The sequence below is a fragment of the Chelonia mydas genome, chromosome 25 (genome assembly GCF_015237465.2).
Source record: "Chelonia mydas isolate rCheMyd1 chromosome 25, rCheMyd1.pri.v2, whole genome shotgun sequence".
Classification (NCBI taxonomy): domain Eukaryota; kingdom Metazoa; phylum Chordata; order Testudines; family Cheloniidae; genus Chelonia; species Chelonia mydas.
The window spans coordinates 15,217,742-15,231,068 of record NC_057858.1 but is presented as its reverse complement, the minus strand read 5'-3'; the positions used below and the strand labels follow the sequence as shown (position 1 = coordinate 15,231,068).

Here is a 13,327-nt window from a genome sequence, read left to right as displayed (position 1 = left end):
TATCAACACTGAATTTCATCTGCCATTTTTGTTGCCAATCACCCAGTTTTGTGAGATCCCTTCGTAGCTCTTCGGAGTCAGCTTTGGACTTAACGCTCTTGAGTAATTTAGTCTCGTCCGCAAACTTTCCCACCTCACAGTTTACCCCTTTTTTCCCAGATCATTTAGGAATATGTTGAACAGCACTGGTCCCAGTAGAGATTCCCCCCTTGGGGTACCCTGCAATTTACCTCTCTCTACTGTGAAAACTGGCCATTTATTCTTTTGGTCCACCTGGATCCCCTGCTGTACTGCCTCAGACTGTTGGTCCAGCAGGCCCCCCTCCTCTGGTGTAGGTTCAGACCATGGATCCAGCTATCTGATTCCTATACTGGCAGTGCTTAATTTGGGCCGAGGCTTGCCAGGCCTGAGCCCCTGGGCCTGGCAGTTCATAGCCCCAGCACCTCTGGGCTTGCTGCATCAGTTCTGAATGGAAAAAATGCTTGAGCCCCTGTACGTCTTTCGTTACAAATTAAGCACTGCCTACTGGCACCGGATGGGTCCATGCAGCTTTGGGATTCGTACCCCATTAGGGCACGTGGCCTCAGTTGTCAGTGCTTGGTCTCCACAGGGCACGTGAGGATGCTCTATATAAGGCAGCAAATGTGGATTACTTCTCTCCTTGTCTAATTCAGGTAGGCCCAGCAAACATTCCCTGCAGCGACTAACATGGCAAGAGCTGCTAAGGAACCCCAGCAACTAACATGGCAAGAGCTGCTAAGGAACCCTACTCAGTTAATTGATTTTAGGGACCATTCTGATCATCTAGCCCAGAGTTTCTCGGGGGGGGGGGTCATCACCCCCAGGGGGTTGTCCACGTTCATGACGTCTCAGCTGGATGACAGCAATGCAACGTACCTGGGCACGAAACAGAGCTTTCTAGGGGCCACCCCAGACTGTGGATTGAACTTCCCCAGGAACAGACTGTCCCAAACCTCTCCACCTTCCACCCCAAGTGCCAGGAGCATTGCTTGGTCCTGTCTTCTCTCACATAAATGCAGAGCAAGATGTTCCCCCCCTGCAGCAAGGCTGAGAGGACAAACGACAGGTTCCAGAAGTCAGTCGCTGCCTAATGCACTGCTGGAAGTAGGGCTCAGAGACTGACGCTGCAGGCGTGTGCCAGACAAACCCCATGCTGGCCAAGAAAGCGTTAAGGAGCCCCTGTGGGCTCAGTCAGCCCTGTCCCGCCCGCCCTGCCTGCAAGTCTTGGAGGGATGGGCTAAAAGCGTGGAGGGCCCCACTCAGGTCAGTGGGGCTGAACAGCTGATCTGCTGATGGCCAGGCCCGTGGGACTGGCCTTGGCTGACTTTGCGGGTGGTGTCTTGCCTGGGTTTCAGAGGCCGGCGCTGGCCTGCCTGAGGGGGGAGGCCGTCAAGCAACAGCCCAGATTCCTTGCGGCTGAGCTGCGGTTTGTCCTGAGCCCAGCACGGCCGCGGGGCGCTGGGCCGCCCCCTCTCGCACACCAGGGAGCCAGGCCGGGCCAGGTGCTGACAATTTCGCTGCAACCGAAAAGCAAAAGCAGAACTTGCTGCCCCGCCCCCGTTCTCCGCTGCCCTCTTCCCCCCCCCCCCATGTTCAATGGGGGGTCGCTGCGCAGGGGGGCTCCCCAAAGGCTGGGAACCAGGGCGGGGGGCGCAGGGAGGCCACCCAGGGGACCTGCTCCCCGGGACCCGCCCCTAGCTGCGCTGGCCGGACCGAGGGGCCGGTGCCCCGGCCGCCTCGCCCCAGCCCCCGGCGCTGCAGGGCGCGGGATCAGCTGACGGGCGCGGCGCAGCGCGGAGGGGCGGGCGCGGCGGCGCAGGTTGCGCGCAGCGCGGGGCCGGGAGCGCGGCATGGACGAGCCCGGCCTGCTGCGGCGGCGCGGGCTGCAGGTGAGCGCGGCGCCCCCGGCCCCGGAGCGCCCGGCTGGGGCCGCCCCGGGGGGTCGCTTCACCTGGCCGGGTCCCGGCTCCTGTCTCGGGCGCTGCGGCCGGGGGGTTCCCGGGCTGAGCGGGGTGTCCCAGGGTGTGACGGGCGGGGCTGTGTGGGGGTGAGGGATGTGATGGGGCGGTGAGGCTGTCGTAGTGAGGGGTTTGATGGGGGGCTGTGTCTGGGTGAGGGGTTTGATGGGGGGCTGTGTCTGGGTGAGGGGTTTGATGGGGGGCTGTGTCTGGGTGAGGGGTTTGATGGGGGGCTGTGTGGGGGTGATGGGGCGGTGAGGCTGTCATGGTGAGGGGTGTGACAGGTGTGTGTGGGTTTGATGGGGGGGCTGTGTCTGGGGGAGGGGTTTGATGGGGGGCTGTGTCTGCGTAAGAGGTTTGATGGGGGGCTGTGTCTGGGTGAGGGGTGTGATGGGGGGCTGTGTGGGGGTGATGGGGCGGTGAGGTTGTCGTGGTGAGGGGTGTGACACGTGTGTGTGAGTTTGATGGGGGGCTGTGTCTGGGTCAGGGGTTTGATGGGGGGCTGTGTCTGGGTGAGGGGTGTGATGGGGGGCTGTGTGGGGGTGATGGGGCGGTGAGGCTGTCGTGGTGAGGGGTGTGACGGGTGTGTGGGTTTGATGGGGGGGCTGTGTCTGGGTGAGGGGTTTGATGGGGGGCTGTGTCTGGGTGAGGGGTTTGACGGGTGTGTGTGGGTTTGATGGGGGCTGTGTCTGGGTGAGGGGTGTGATGGGGGGCTGTGTGGGGGTGATGGGGCGGTGAGGTTGTCGTGGTGAGGGGTGTGACAGGTGTGTGTGGGTTTGATGGGGGGCTGTGTCTGGGTGAGGGGTGATGGAACAATGTGTATAGTGGGGGTGCTGGGAGCCATTGAACCAAACTGTAAACTCTGCATATGATACCTTAGAGACTAACCAATTTATTTGAGCATAAGCTTTCGTGAGCTACAGCTCACTTCATCGGATACATACTGTGGAATGCATCCGATGAAGTGAGCTGTAGCTCACGAAAGCTTATGCTCAAATAAATTGGTTAGTCTCTAAGGTGCCACAAGTCCTCCTTTTCTTTTTGCGAATACAGACTAACACGGCTGTTACTCTGAAATCTGCATATGATGGAAACCAGTTCAAGCCAGGGGGTGCGGCAGCCCCCCCCAGCACCCCTAGTTCCAGCACCGATGGTGTAAAATAGGGTGCCACATGTGTACGATGGGTGTGACGGGGCTGCAAGTGTTTGGGGGGATGCACGTGTGGCAGTGGGGGGGGGTACTGGCCTGTGCATGATGGGGAACTGAGGAGCTGTGCAGAGCCAGTGTCTGCATGTGATGGGGGTGGGGGGTGCTGAGAGGCTGCATAGCACCGCAGGTGTGTCATGGGGGAGGGTTTGGGTCTGAGAGGCTGCATAGCACCCTGTGTATGTGATGGGTGGAGGGGTGGGGACAGAGGGATGCACAGAGCCAGTGTTGGCCTCTCTTGAGGGGGGGGGGCAGCAGAAAAGGCCTCTAAGCATGAGAGTGGTTCTACCCTGGCCCTGGGCGGCTTGTTCCCATGTACCATGCTGGAGTCATTTTGCTCCCCAGTCTGTGCTCTTTGCACACAGTGATCCAGGCTGGCATGCTGGGGGCCAGGGTGGCGTGTGGCATTGAGATGGAACGTGGGATGAGTCAGGCCACAAGCCATCGCCCGCAATGCCGGGGGTACCCATGCGTCCTATGCAGGGGCAGCCCCATGGCTGCTCTGAGATTGGCGTTCTGCCTGGCATCACCTGTAGCCCGTGGCTGGCTGCATACAGCTCCTGGCCTGGTGTCTTTGGCACCAGGGAGTCCAGCAGAGGGTGGGCTTGGTCCCCTGACAACTGTCTGCCCCCAGTCCATCCTCTTGGCCCTCATGCTCCAGAGGGGCGAGGGGTCAAGGTAGAGACTGGGACTGGGCGCCCAGGGTTTGCCTGCAGAGTGATGCTCTGCATGATGCAGAGGTGGGTGGCTGCAGCACCTGCAGGTGCTCAGCACAGTGCCCTGGAGGGGAAAGGCCGTTTACCCTGGGTTACGCTGGTGAATTCAGAGCCCCACGGATGGGAGGCAGAACCTGGCCCAGTAGTGAGGGCAGGGAGAGAAGGGCCATGCCCTGAGCTGCAGCGGCACCGGTCTGTGTGAGCACAGAACTCCAGTAACTTCTGCTGCAACACTGAGCAATTGTGTCCTGGCTGCTCCAGCCAAAGGAAGCCTCCTGCTGTGTGTCTATCCATTCTCCACTCAGACTCCCAGTCCGGCCGGTCGGTCCACTCCTGTCCCTTCCCCGGCTAATGTTAGGCAGTACCACTCAGAAACCTGTGTGAGCATCCCCCCTAGTGCTGTGCCTATGGCCTCTGCCTGTATGTACACCCTCCCTGCGATTGCCTGCCCCAGGCCTGCTGCAGGGGATCAGCTGGCTGTTTAGTGAGCAAGGTGTTTAGAGGAGATGAAGGCTGGGTTCTGCACATCCAGGGAACGCAGAACTTGCTGGTCAGACCCGGTGCCCCAGTATGGCTGTGGAGTGGGCAGGCTCCTGTCAAAACTAGCTTGGAAATTCCTTGGGGCAGGGACAGTCTCTTCATTTCTTCTTTAAGTGCCCCATAACGGTGGCTCTCGTTTGCTGTAGGCGGTATAAGACGAGACTGGGGTTACAAGCTACAGGCGTGACACACGCGGGAGCGAGCGCGCGACAAACAGCAGCGTTGCATGGGCAGTGGCAAGAGGAGGGAGGGGTTAGCCACCCCACACACTGCCACCCCCCCCGGGCCCCACGGAGATGTTCTCAGGGCAGTCAGGCTGGGCCACCACTTGCTGCTTCCTATGCTGCTGTTGCTGCCTTACTTTTAGCACGTTACCTCCGTGAAAGCTAGGGAGACTCTGTCTCCGTGGTCTGAGAATCCCACCCCCAGGGCAGTTTTATTTGAGAGTCAGGACTCTGGGGCTCTGTTCCCAACTCTGGTTTGCTATGTGACTTTGGGCAAGTCATGTTGTCTCTCTGTGCCTCGGTTTCCCCATCTGCAAAAGGAGCTTGTGATGACAAACCCCCGTCAGGGCTGGTCTAGGTGTACGTGGTCCTGCCTCAGCATAGGGGGCTGGGCTGGTGGTCCCTTCCAGCCCTACGGTTCTGTGCTGCTAGGGGCTTGTGAGGTGCAATCGCTGAATGTCAGCGAAACTCTCTGGGCTGTTGCACAAGGGCATGGTGTTACTGTTATTTAGTCTGGCAGCTCCCGGAGCAGGCATGCTCTGCTGTCTGCCTTGTGTTCATCTTTCTCCATTGGAATACAGCAAGTGAAATCATCCGTAAACACCCTGCAGCATGGGGGTGGGATGTGTGGGGTTGGGGTGCATAGGGAGGTGGGGTGTACAACGGCCCTCCCCCAGAGACAAATCCTTCATCAGCACAATTGCTACTCAAAGTCCTAAAATACTCTTGCCAAAACCGATTCCTTCCTTGAGTGCGTGTGACTGTGCAGGGAGGCAGGTGACCGTGTGGGGTGCTGCGCCATGGAGTGTCTGTGGGGGCATGCACGGGAGGGAGTGTTGTGCAGGGGTGCGGGACATGCAGTCTGCGAGGGCTGCGACTGTTGGGGGGCTGCTTGCTCTGTAGGAACCTGGACAGGAGCTGTTCCAGCTGTCAGCCCCCTGCAGCGTGAAGTGGCTCCCGGTTTCCTGCACTCTCTCCAATGCTGAGGTTGGGGCACGCGGCCCTTGGATCTAATCCCAAAGCGTTGAGCGTCATGGCCATCCCGATAACAAATGTTTAATCTCTAATCCCTGGCTCCGTCCCCACCACAGGGCTCGGGGCTCAACGGCTCCTCCAGGGAACCTGCACAGGGGTTGTCTCCAGCCATCCACTCCTGAGCATGACACACGGCCTCCCGTAGGCAACCTGGGGAACCGGCACCAGCCACGCAGCCCTCGGGATGGCTCCGTGCTGGCCTGTCATCTTGCAGGACGAGGGCTGCCCAGCCAGGACCCTCTGATTCATAAAAACGCTGCACGAATGTTCCCTGATTGGCCTGTGCACACAATAGACTTGTTTTCTAAACCAATCAGACTGCACCTGGTCACTAACAAACAGGATAGGGAGCATCCTGTAGGAATGATTGGGGGTGGAGGGTAATCGGGGAGGAGATAATCTGAGTAATAGGGGGGTTTATTGGGGGAGGGGATAACTGGAGTAATCGTGTCACAAACAATTTTACTTGTTTTTTTATGCGCTATCTCCAAATTTTGCTAAATTAAAACCCTTCCTTCCTGCCCCACAGCATCCCTGACTCTTCCATGCCCTGCCCTACAGCATCCCTGATCCTGCCCTGCCCCACAGCATTCCTGATTCTTCTATGCCCTGCCCTTGCCTTGCCTTGCCCCACTCTGCCTGCATCCTTTTGCTGCCTTACTGTTGGCCTTTGGGAGGCAGCGTGGTTGAGTGGGTGGAGCAGGGAGCTGGTATTGATGCGTGTATCAGAACATCTGCTGTCTGTTCCCAGCTCTGCTGCTATCCCCCTTCATGTCTCTGTGCCTCCTTCCCTACCTGTGAAAGGGGACACGACACGCAGTCCACCCCCCCGCCCCCCGCCAGCAGCCGTGTGGATTACTTAGCACTGTGGAAGACATGGGTGCTGAGCCCCGCTGGCGGGCTGAGGCCTGGCACATGCGGGCCGCAGGGGGTGGACAGAGGTTGCAGCTCCCAGAGCTCAGGATTCTGTGCACAATTCCAGCTGCCCCTGCTCTCACGAGGCAGCGACTTCTCCCCGCCCCTGCCATCCCCGGAGAATCCCTGGCGCTCCTGGTGCATCGCTGCACTGTGACATCAGTGGTTGCCATGGCAAATGCCTGCCTGCCTCTTGGCATCCCAGCTTTGATCTGGGAAGAGAGAAGCCTGAATGAAAAGCAAAGCCAGGGAACCCCCTTAGCCCCTGGGCTCCTGGAAAGGGCCTGGTGGGGCCGCAAAGGACTAAATGAGGCTGGAGAGCAGAGGATGGGGGTTGGTGCTGCTCTGACACAACGGCATGTTCTTCTGGTGCATGGAGGGTTGCAGTGCTGCTCAGGCCCGGCTTCTGTACCAGATGTGGAGCGGCTACAAAGCTCCTTCTGAGTGCAATACGCACCAGATGTGATCAGTGTAAGATCCTCTAATGCTCTGCTAGGTGGGGCTAAGGTTAGTCTAAACAAGGTAAAAAGAAAAGGAGGACTTGTGGCACCTTAGAGACGAACCAATTTATTTGAGCTTAAGCTTTCATCGGATGTAGCTCACGAAAGCTTATGCTCAAATAAATTGGTTCGTCTCTAAGGTGCCACAAGTCCTCTTTTTCTTTTTGCGGATACAGACTAACAGGGCTGCTACTCTGAAACCTGCCTAAATAAGGTGTTACACACAGCGCCACCTAGTAGCCGACCAGTGTAATAATTTAGCATAATATTCCATCTTCCCCTTTGCCTTCTACATTTCTACCACTGACAAAATTTACATTATCATCACACTGTCTTTGAGGTTCAGCAAGGATCAGTCTGTTACGTGTCTCTGAATTGTACTGGTTTTCTAATGACACAAATGGAACATATAACAACTTGGCCATCTGCCTGCACATTAGTTGTCACGACTGGCTGTGGTGGGTTTGGAATCCTTACGTCATCTTTTCTGCATGCGCCATCCATAGCATTTGCTCTGTTGATTGTTCTTTCTGAGGAACAAACTGTAGATGTTGATGGTTTCTGTTGAACTCCCCACTGCCAATCTCAATTGCATATTAGCCCTGAATTCTTTTTCTATGTGACAGCTGGAGTTGTCCGTCCTTTTTCTCCATCCAGGTTGACACAAACATGATCACCAGTTTCTAGACTCGGCAGTTCTCTGAGTCACATCTGTTATAAAAGTGTTCATAATCTCTTTTTGCTTTTCTATCCGATTTGGCTAGTCTCTTACTGTCTGGCCACTTTGGAGATAGATTCTTTTCCAAAGTTGGAATGGTAGTTCTGAGTTGTTTTCTAATCACCTGTTGTGCTGGACTATATCCAGGAGCTATTGTAGGTGTTGATCTGTAGCTCAGAAGAGCAAGGAAAGGATCTTCCTGCTGTAGCATTTTCATGGCTGTCTGTACATCTATCTCAGCCTCTCCATTTGCTTGTGGGTAGTATGTGCTGCTGATAATACGATCAAAATCGTATTTCATTCAGAATGACTTAAATTCTGCTGCAGTGAATTGTGTGGCCTGTTGTCCATCAATAGTTCTTCTGGAATACCAAAGTGAGCAAAAATGCTTGTCAATTGTTCAATAACACTGTGTCCCAGTTCTGTCCTTCAAATACATTATTTCTATATGCATGGAAAAATAGTCCACTATGACCAGATGATGTCCACTGAATTGCCATAAATCTGTAGCTAGTCTCCTCCATGGTCTCTGGTGTTTGTACACTGTAGAGTTCAGCATCGTCTCTTAAGCTGATTTGTAGGGGATCCCCTTTTAAAAGTCCAGTATCATCAAATAATCCATTGAGTCCTTTCTCACTTGGCCCCTCATGGCTGCCAGCCTGCATCTGAGAAGGTCTGTTTTTAATTGTAGCTGCTGTGAAAGGTTATCTGTTAACCCAATAAACAGCCTGTCCCTAATATTTTCATGTTTTGCCGTCCCCAAACCAAGTTTGCAGTGAATGCATGGAGAGCTCTTAGAAAACAGTCAACATTTTCTCTTGTTTCTTGAATTCTCTGGTGAAATAAAATGTGCTCTTTCATAAACCACATTTCTCTGAGGTGTAAAGTATACATCAAATGTAACCAGGACCCTTTCCTAGTCACCTCTATGACTGGCATCAGTAAAGGGAAAAGATTTAAAGATATACTCTGCTTGCTTCACCGGAGCATCGATTAAAGAAGATACCTGAATATCATCCATTTCCTGGTGGAGCTTGGAAGCAATGCAAAGTCTTGCTTCCAGGCTGTTCACGCTGAAGGTTTGTCACAGCTGACGTTCTCCGGGGCCCACTGGAGAGGGAGAGGTTGGAGAGATCCTGCAACCATTGGTGCTTTGTTCCTTGTTGTTTCTGTTCTCTGGCCCTAGTTTACTTTTGACACCAGGGCGTGCCCCTGGGCCAGATGTAGAGGGGCTACAGAGCTTCCTTCTGGGAGAGAGACACCCCAGTCTTTTGTGTTCTGCCCGGTGTGGCTGAGGTTATCTTAAATAAGGTGTGTCACACACAGCTCCACCTTGCGGCTGGACTGTGTAATACAGTTTAGCATTCCATTACTGTACCATGGGTGGGGGTTTCCCCATTCTGAGATGGGGCGAGACAGGCTGTCCAGGAAAGAGGTGTGCGGGCACACATGCGTGTGCATGGACGGCAGGGGTATATGTGGTGGGGTTGTGCTTATGTGTGGATGTGTCTGAGTACATGTAGGGAGCACACATGCGTGGGCATGTGTCAGTGGCCATGTTGTTGGGGGTGTGTGTCTGGGGGAGCAGATGTGAGTGTGTGCGAAGGCCCTAGAGTCGTGCCAGTAACTCTGTGTAATTTCACATCTGTGTCTAAGCTGCTTACAGGGGCTGGGCAGGGCTGGGGCAGGGGCGCTGGAGAGGTGCGTTTGTTAGCTTGTCGCTGGAGAGCGTGGGAATCTGCAGGTGTGGGGCTCAGGGTGTTAGGCCTCCGGCTGCTGGCAGGGCAGTGGAAGAAGCACCAGCCTGGGCAGGGGAATGTTCCTCCACTTCAGTGCGTGCACAGGCAGCCCCACGTACAATGACACACACACAGAACCTACCGTTTGTGCACGCACCGTGCACCCCACCGAACTCACTGAGTGGCGCCTGCGTCTGCGCCCCCAGATGCAGTTGTTCCCAGCACCACCCTCTGATATTCCCAGGGGCCTCCGAAGAACTGACCTTTGTCCCCTCATGCCACACGCCAGCAAACCGCTCTTGCAAAAATGTGCCCGAGGGGAAAAGTCAACAGGGCTCTCATTGCTGCTTGCGGGCTGCTCCACACATGCTCTGGGCTCACGCTGGGCAGGTGCCAGGCCTCCAAGCAAAGCATCATGGGATGGGCAGCCTTTCGCCCCCAGCCCAGGGGCTGAAATGCAGCTTTGCCAGCTGCTGTACGTCTCTGTTTTGCTTCCCTCCCCCAGGTGTCTGTCTCCCTCCTGCATGCTGGGGTTAGGGGTCTTTGCAGGGAAATGCCACTCACTGTGCCCGACCTGGGTAAGGGAGGGGATCCGCCAGGGCTCTGCGATTTGTTAGACGTTTGCGGGGGGGGGTGGGGAGTTTACAACCGTGGGAGAAGCTGAGCATGCTGCTCCCACAAGACTCAGAACACGAGACAGGGTCATGGGGTGCTGATGTTCGACGTGGCTAGGGTCGCTTTCAGGGCAGCGTCTGTGTAAGCGGTGCCTCGGGGAGAACCCAGACGTGGGGAGCCCAGACACCCATCCATGCCCAGGCCACGGCGCCGACAGCAGTCTGACCCCGAGGAGAGGTGACGGACCTGAGACGCAGGAAGAGGCTCAGCAGGGCTGCAGCTTGCCAGGATACGTGAGAGCAGAGCTGTGGGACACTGCAGGGGGGAGTGTGCTCAGCCGGCCTGCCCTGGGCTCCCTACTCAGAGCATGGCGTTCTCAGCCTCCCCTGCTAGGCCGAGGGCTGGCTCCCCCAGACGAGGCGCACGCCTCTCCATGTGGGTCTCAAAGACCTTCAGAAACCTCAGCCAGCGAGGCCGTGCACGCCCCCAAAGAGAGAACTGTCCCAGACGTGCCCAAGGACCCGCACTGTGCCAGCCTGGGAGCGAGAAAGAGAACCCAGGAGTCCTGCCCCTCGTCCTGTTGTTAGCAGCCAGAACTAGCGCCCAGCGGCGAGGCTCACGTGGTGGCAGGGCTGGTTGGGAGCTGGAGGAGGCTGAGCTGCAGCCATTTGTCTCCTCCCAGCTGGCAGAGGGGGCAGGGGCAGAGCCTGTGGCGGGCTGTGGGGTCTGATGCGCTGGCTGGGCACCGTGCCTGCCTGAAATCCCCCCGGCTGCTCTGGGGCTGCAGCAGGCACGGTGCTGGCAGCAGCTGCCATGGCACGGCCGGGGGGGCGGCTGGCTGACCCCTCTCTTCTCTGCCCTCTCATTGCAGAAGGAGCTGAGCCTGCCCCGCAGAGGAAACATGTAAGTACGAGCGACGGACGCCTGCCCAGCCCTGCTTTTCAGCGTGAGCTTTAAGGTCCAACTGGCCAGAACCTCTGGGACGGGATTTCTCCCGGGAGAGAGTTCTGGCCCTTCCCTTGTGCTGCGGGCCCCAGCTGGGACTGGATGGCACCGTGGTCCCTGCTGGAGTCGGGGGAGGGGGGTGCCTTTTTAAGGGTGTCATTTTTCTTTGCTCAAATCATTTCCCTGCTGGAACGGGCCCCCGGGGTGTGGAGCTCCAGCGATATGCCTCAGTCGCAGCCAGCCCTGGGGCTACCCGTGGCAGGGCAAGGCCGGGGGGTTGGGTGCAGCAGGGGCTGTTTTGAAGGGCTTGGTGGCGGTTTGCTGTCTCCCTCCGGGCGGCTCCGTGCTCAGGGCGGCTCCGGGCCAGGCAGGCTCCGGCCCAGGCAGCACTGGAGGCTCTGGCCTGAGTCTCTCACTGGTACGCTGGGGAGGGACTGACGTTGGAGCTGCCCACTCGCCCCGGGGCGCTTTGCTCTGAGCTGGGGGAGGCCGGGCACCGAGACAAATCCCTCCTGGCATTATGCCAGTGGGGTCGAACCAGGGATGGGTTCGGTCCTGTGTCTACAGTGGCACCTCAGGGCCGTGCCGAGGCCTCTGCCAGGAGGCAGGGAGCCTGCGGGGCCTGGACTGTGGGTGGGTTTGGCCCATTTTCCTCTGATGCAGTGTGGAAACCCAAGTGAACCTGAAGGCCAAGCTCAGTTGCCTTCCCAGGCTCAACCGCCCTGCGGGCTCCAGGGTGGTGCCCAGTAGGGGCTGGGGAACACAGGTTAACCCTTTGCCTGCTGATCTGTGCACGTGCTTGGGCCGTGCAGCACACGGGGGTTGGGGGAAGTTTTCGTGGCTGTGCCAAGGGCTCGCCCAGTGACGCCAGGACTAGCCGCCAGACAGACCTGCGATGCGAAGGCCCGTCCTGGTGGAGGGTTTGCGTCTGACCCCTGCACTGACTCCCGTCTGGACCAGGGCCTGTGGATGAGACCCGCAGTGGGCTGGCAGCCAGGGCCTGGGAGTAGCCCGGCCTCCCGGAGGGGGGCAGATCGCCGTGGGGCTGAAGGTTGCCCGGACTCCGGGCAAAGGGCTGAGAGCTGGTGTCACGTCTGATGCAGCTCCAGGAAGGGAGCCCAGACTCAAGACTCAGTTAGCCGAGGCCAGCGCCGGCTCACGGGCCTGTACTTGGCCCAGGCCCTACGGGAGAGCGCGGGGGGGGCGGGCTCCTGGCGGGGGCGGGGGGCACCTGGACCTTGCACAGCCCGGGGCTCCCCTCGGATCTGCAGGGGCCCCTGCCACCTCGTGCCCCTGGCTCCAAGGGGTGGGTGCTGGGTCTGGGACCGTCCCCTGCAGCGCCCCGGCGGGTCGGGCCAAGGGGGGGTGGCGGCCCCGGTGCGCCGGGAGGGGCCCCGCGCTGCGCCCGGCCGTGCTGGGGGCGGGGAGGGGGCACGGAGCCAGCCCCGCAGAGCGCGTCGTCCCTGCGCCGGGGCGGGGGCCGCCTCCCCCTGCGGGAGCCGCAGCCCCTGAGCGGCGGGCGGGGGCGGCCGGTGCCCAGATCGCTCCAGCGAGGCTGGCGCCTGGTGCCGGCCGCTGCGCTGCTGGGAGCCGGGCCGGGCCGGGCCGGGCCGGGCCGGGCGGGGCGGCCGCCCCCCCCCCAGCCATGAAATCGCGGAGGGACCGGCTGAAAATCCCGTCTCTGACCTTGGAGTGAGTCCGGGGCGCGCAGGGTGCGGGGCTGCGCTGCGGGGGGGCTGCGCGGTCCCAGGGGTCCCCGGGCTGCCCCCTGCGCGGCGGGACCGTCTGTTCCCGGCCGGGAGAGCGCAGGGTCCGCGGACCCTTCCCCAGGGAGAGCCGGCGGCGGGGCGCGCTTCTCTGCGCGGGTCCGCCGGGGCCTGGCTGGAGCCCGGCGCGGGGAGGGGGACCCGTTCCGGTGCCCCTCACTCCCGACCCGCAGCCCCTGCCTCCCCAGCCCTGGGCTCCCCCCACCCCGCTCTGCCCGTGCCCCTCACTCCCGACCTGCAGCCCCTGCCTCCCCAGCCCTGGGCTCCCCCCACCCCGCTCTGCCCGTGCCCCTCACTCCCGACCCGCAGCCCCTGCCTCCCCAGCCCTGGGCTCCCCCCACCCCGCTCTGCCGGAGCCCCTCACTCCCGACCCGCAGCCCCTGCCTCCCCAGCCCTGGGCTCCCCCCACCCCGCTCTGCCCGTGCCCC

The 13,327-nt window shown here is 59.3% G+C and overlaps 1 protein-coding gene across 6 annotated transcripts in view; it reads left to right on the top strand.

Moving 5' to 3' along the window:
* The first annotated feature begins 1,823 nt into the window (after positions 1–1,823).
* The window catches only part of MAST3 (microtubule associated serine/threonine kinase 3), a 75,253-nt gene continuing 63,749 nt past the window's right edge, over positions 1,824–13,327 (top strand). The window contains exons 1-2 of one of the 6 annotated variants that reach the window (XM_043535673.1): positions 1,824–1,910; positions 11,060–11,091. In XM_043535673.1, coding sequence (XP_043391608.1) covers positions 1,872–1,910; positions 11,060–11,091 — 71 coding nt within the window. In that variant the 5' untranslated portion in view covers positions 1,824–1,871. Of the gene's footprint in view, positions 1,911–11,059; positions 11,092–12,666; positions 12,826–13,327 lie in introns of those variants that run through there. The other 5 variants (XM_043535669.1, XM_043535671.1, XM_037885876.2 and 2 more) reach the window with 5 other exon arrangements.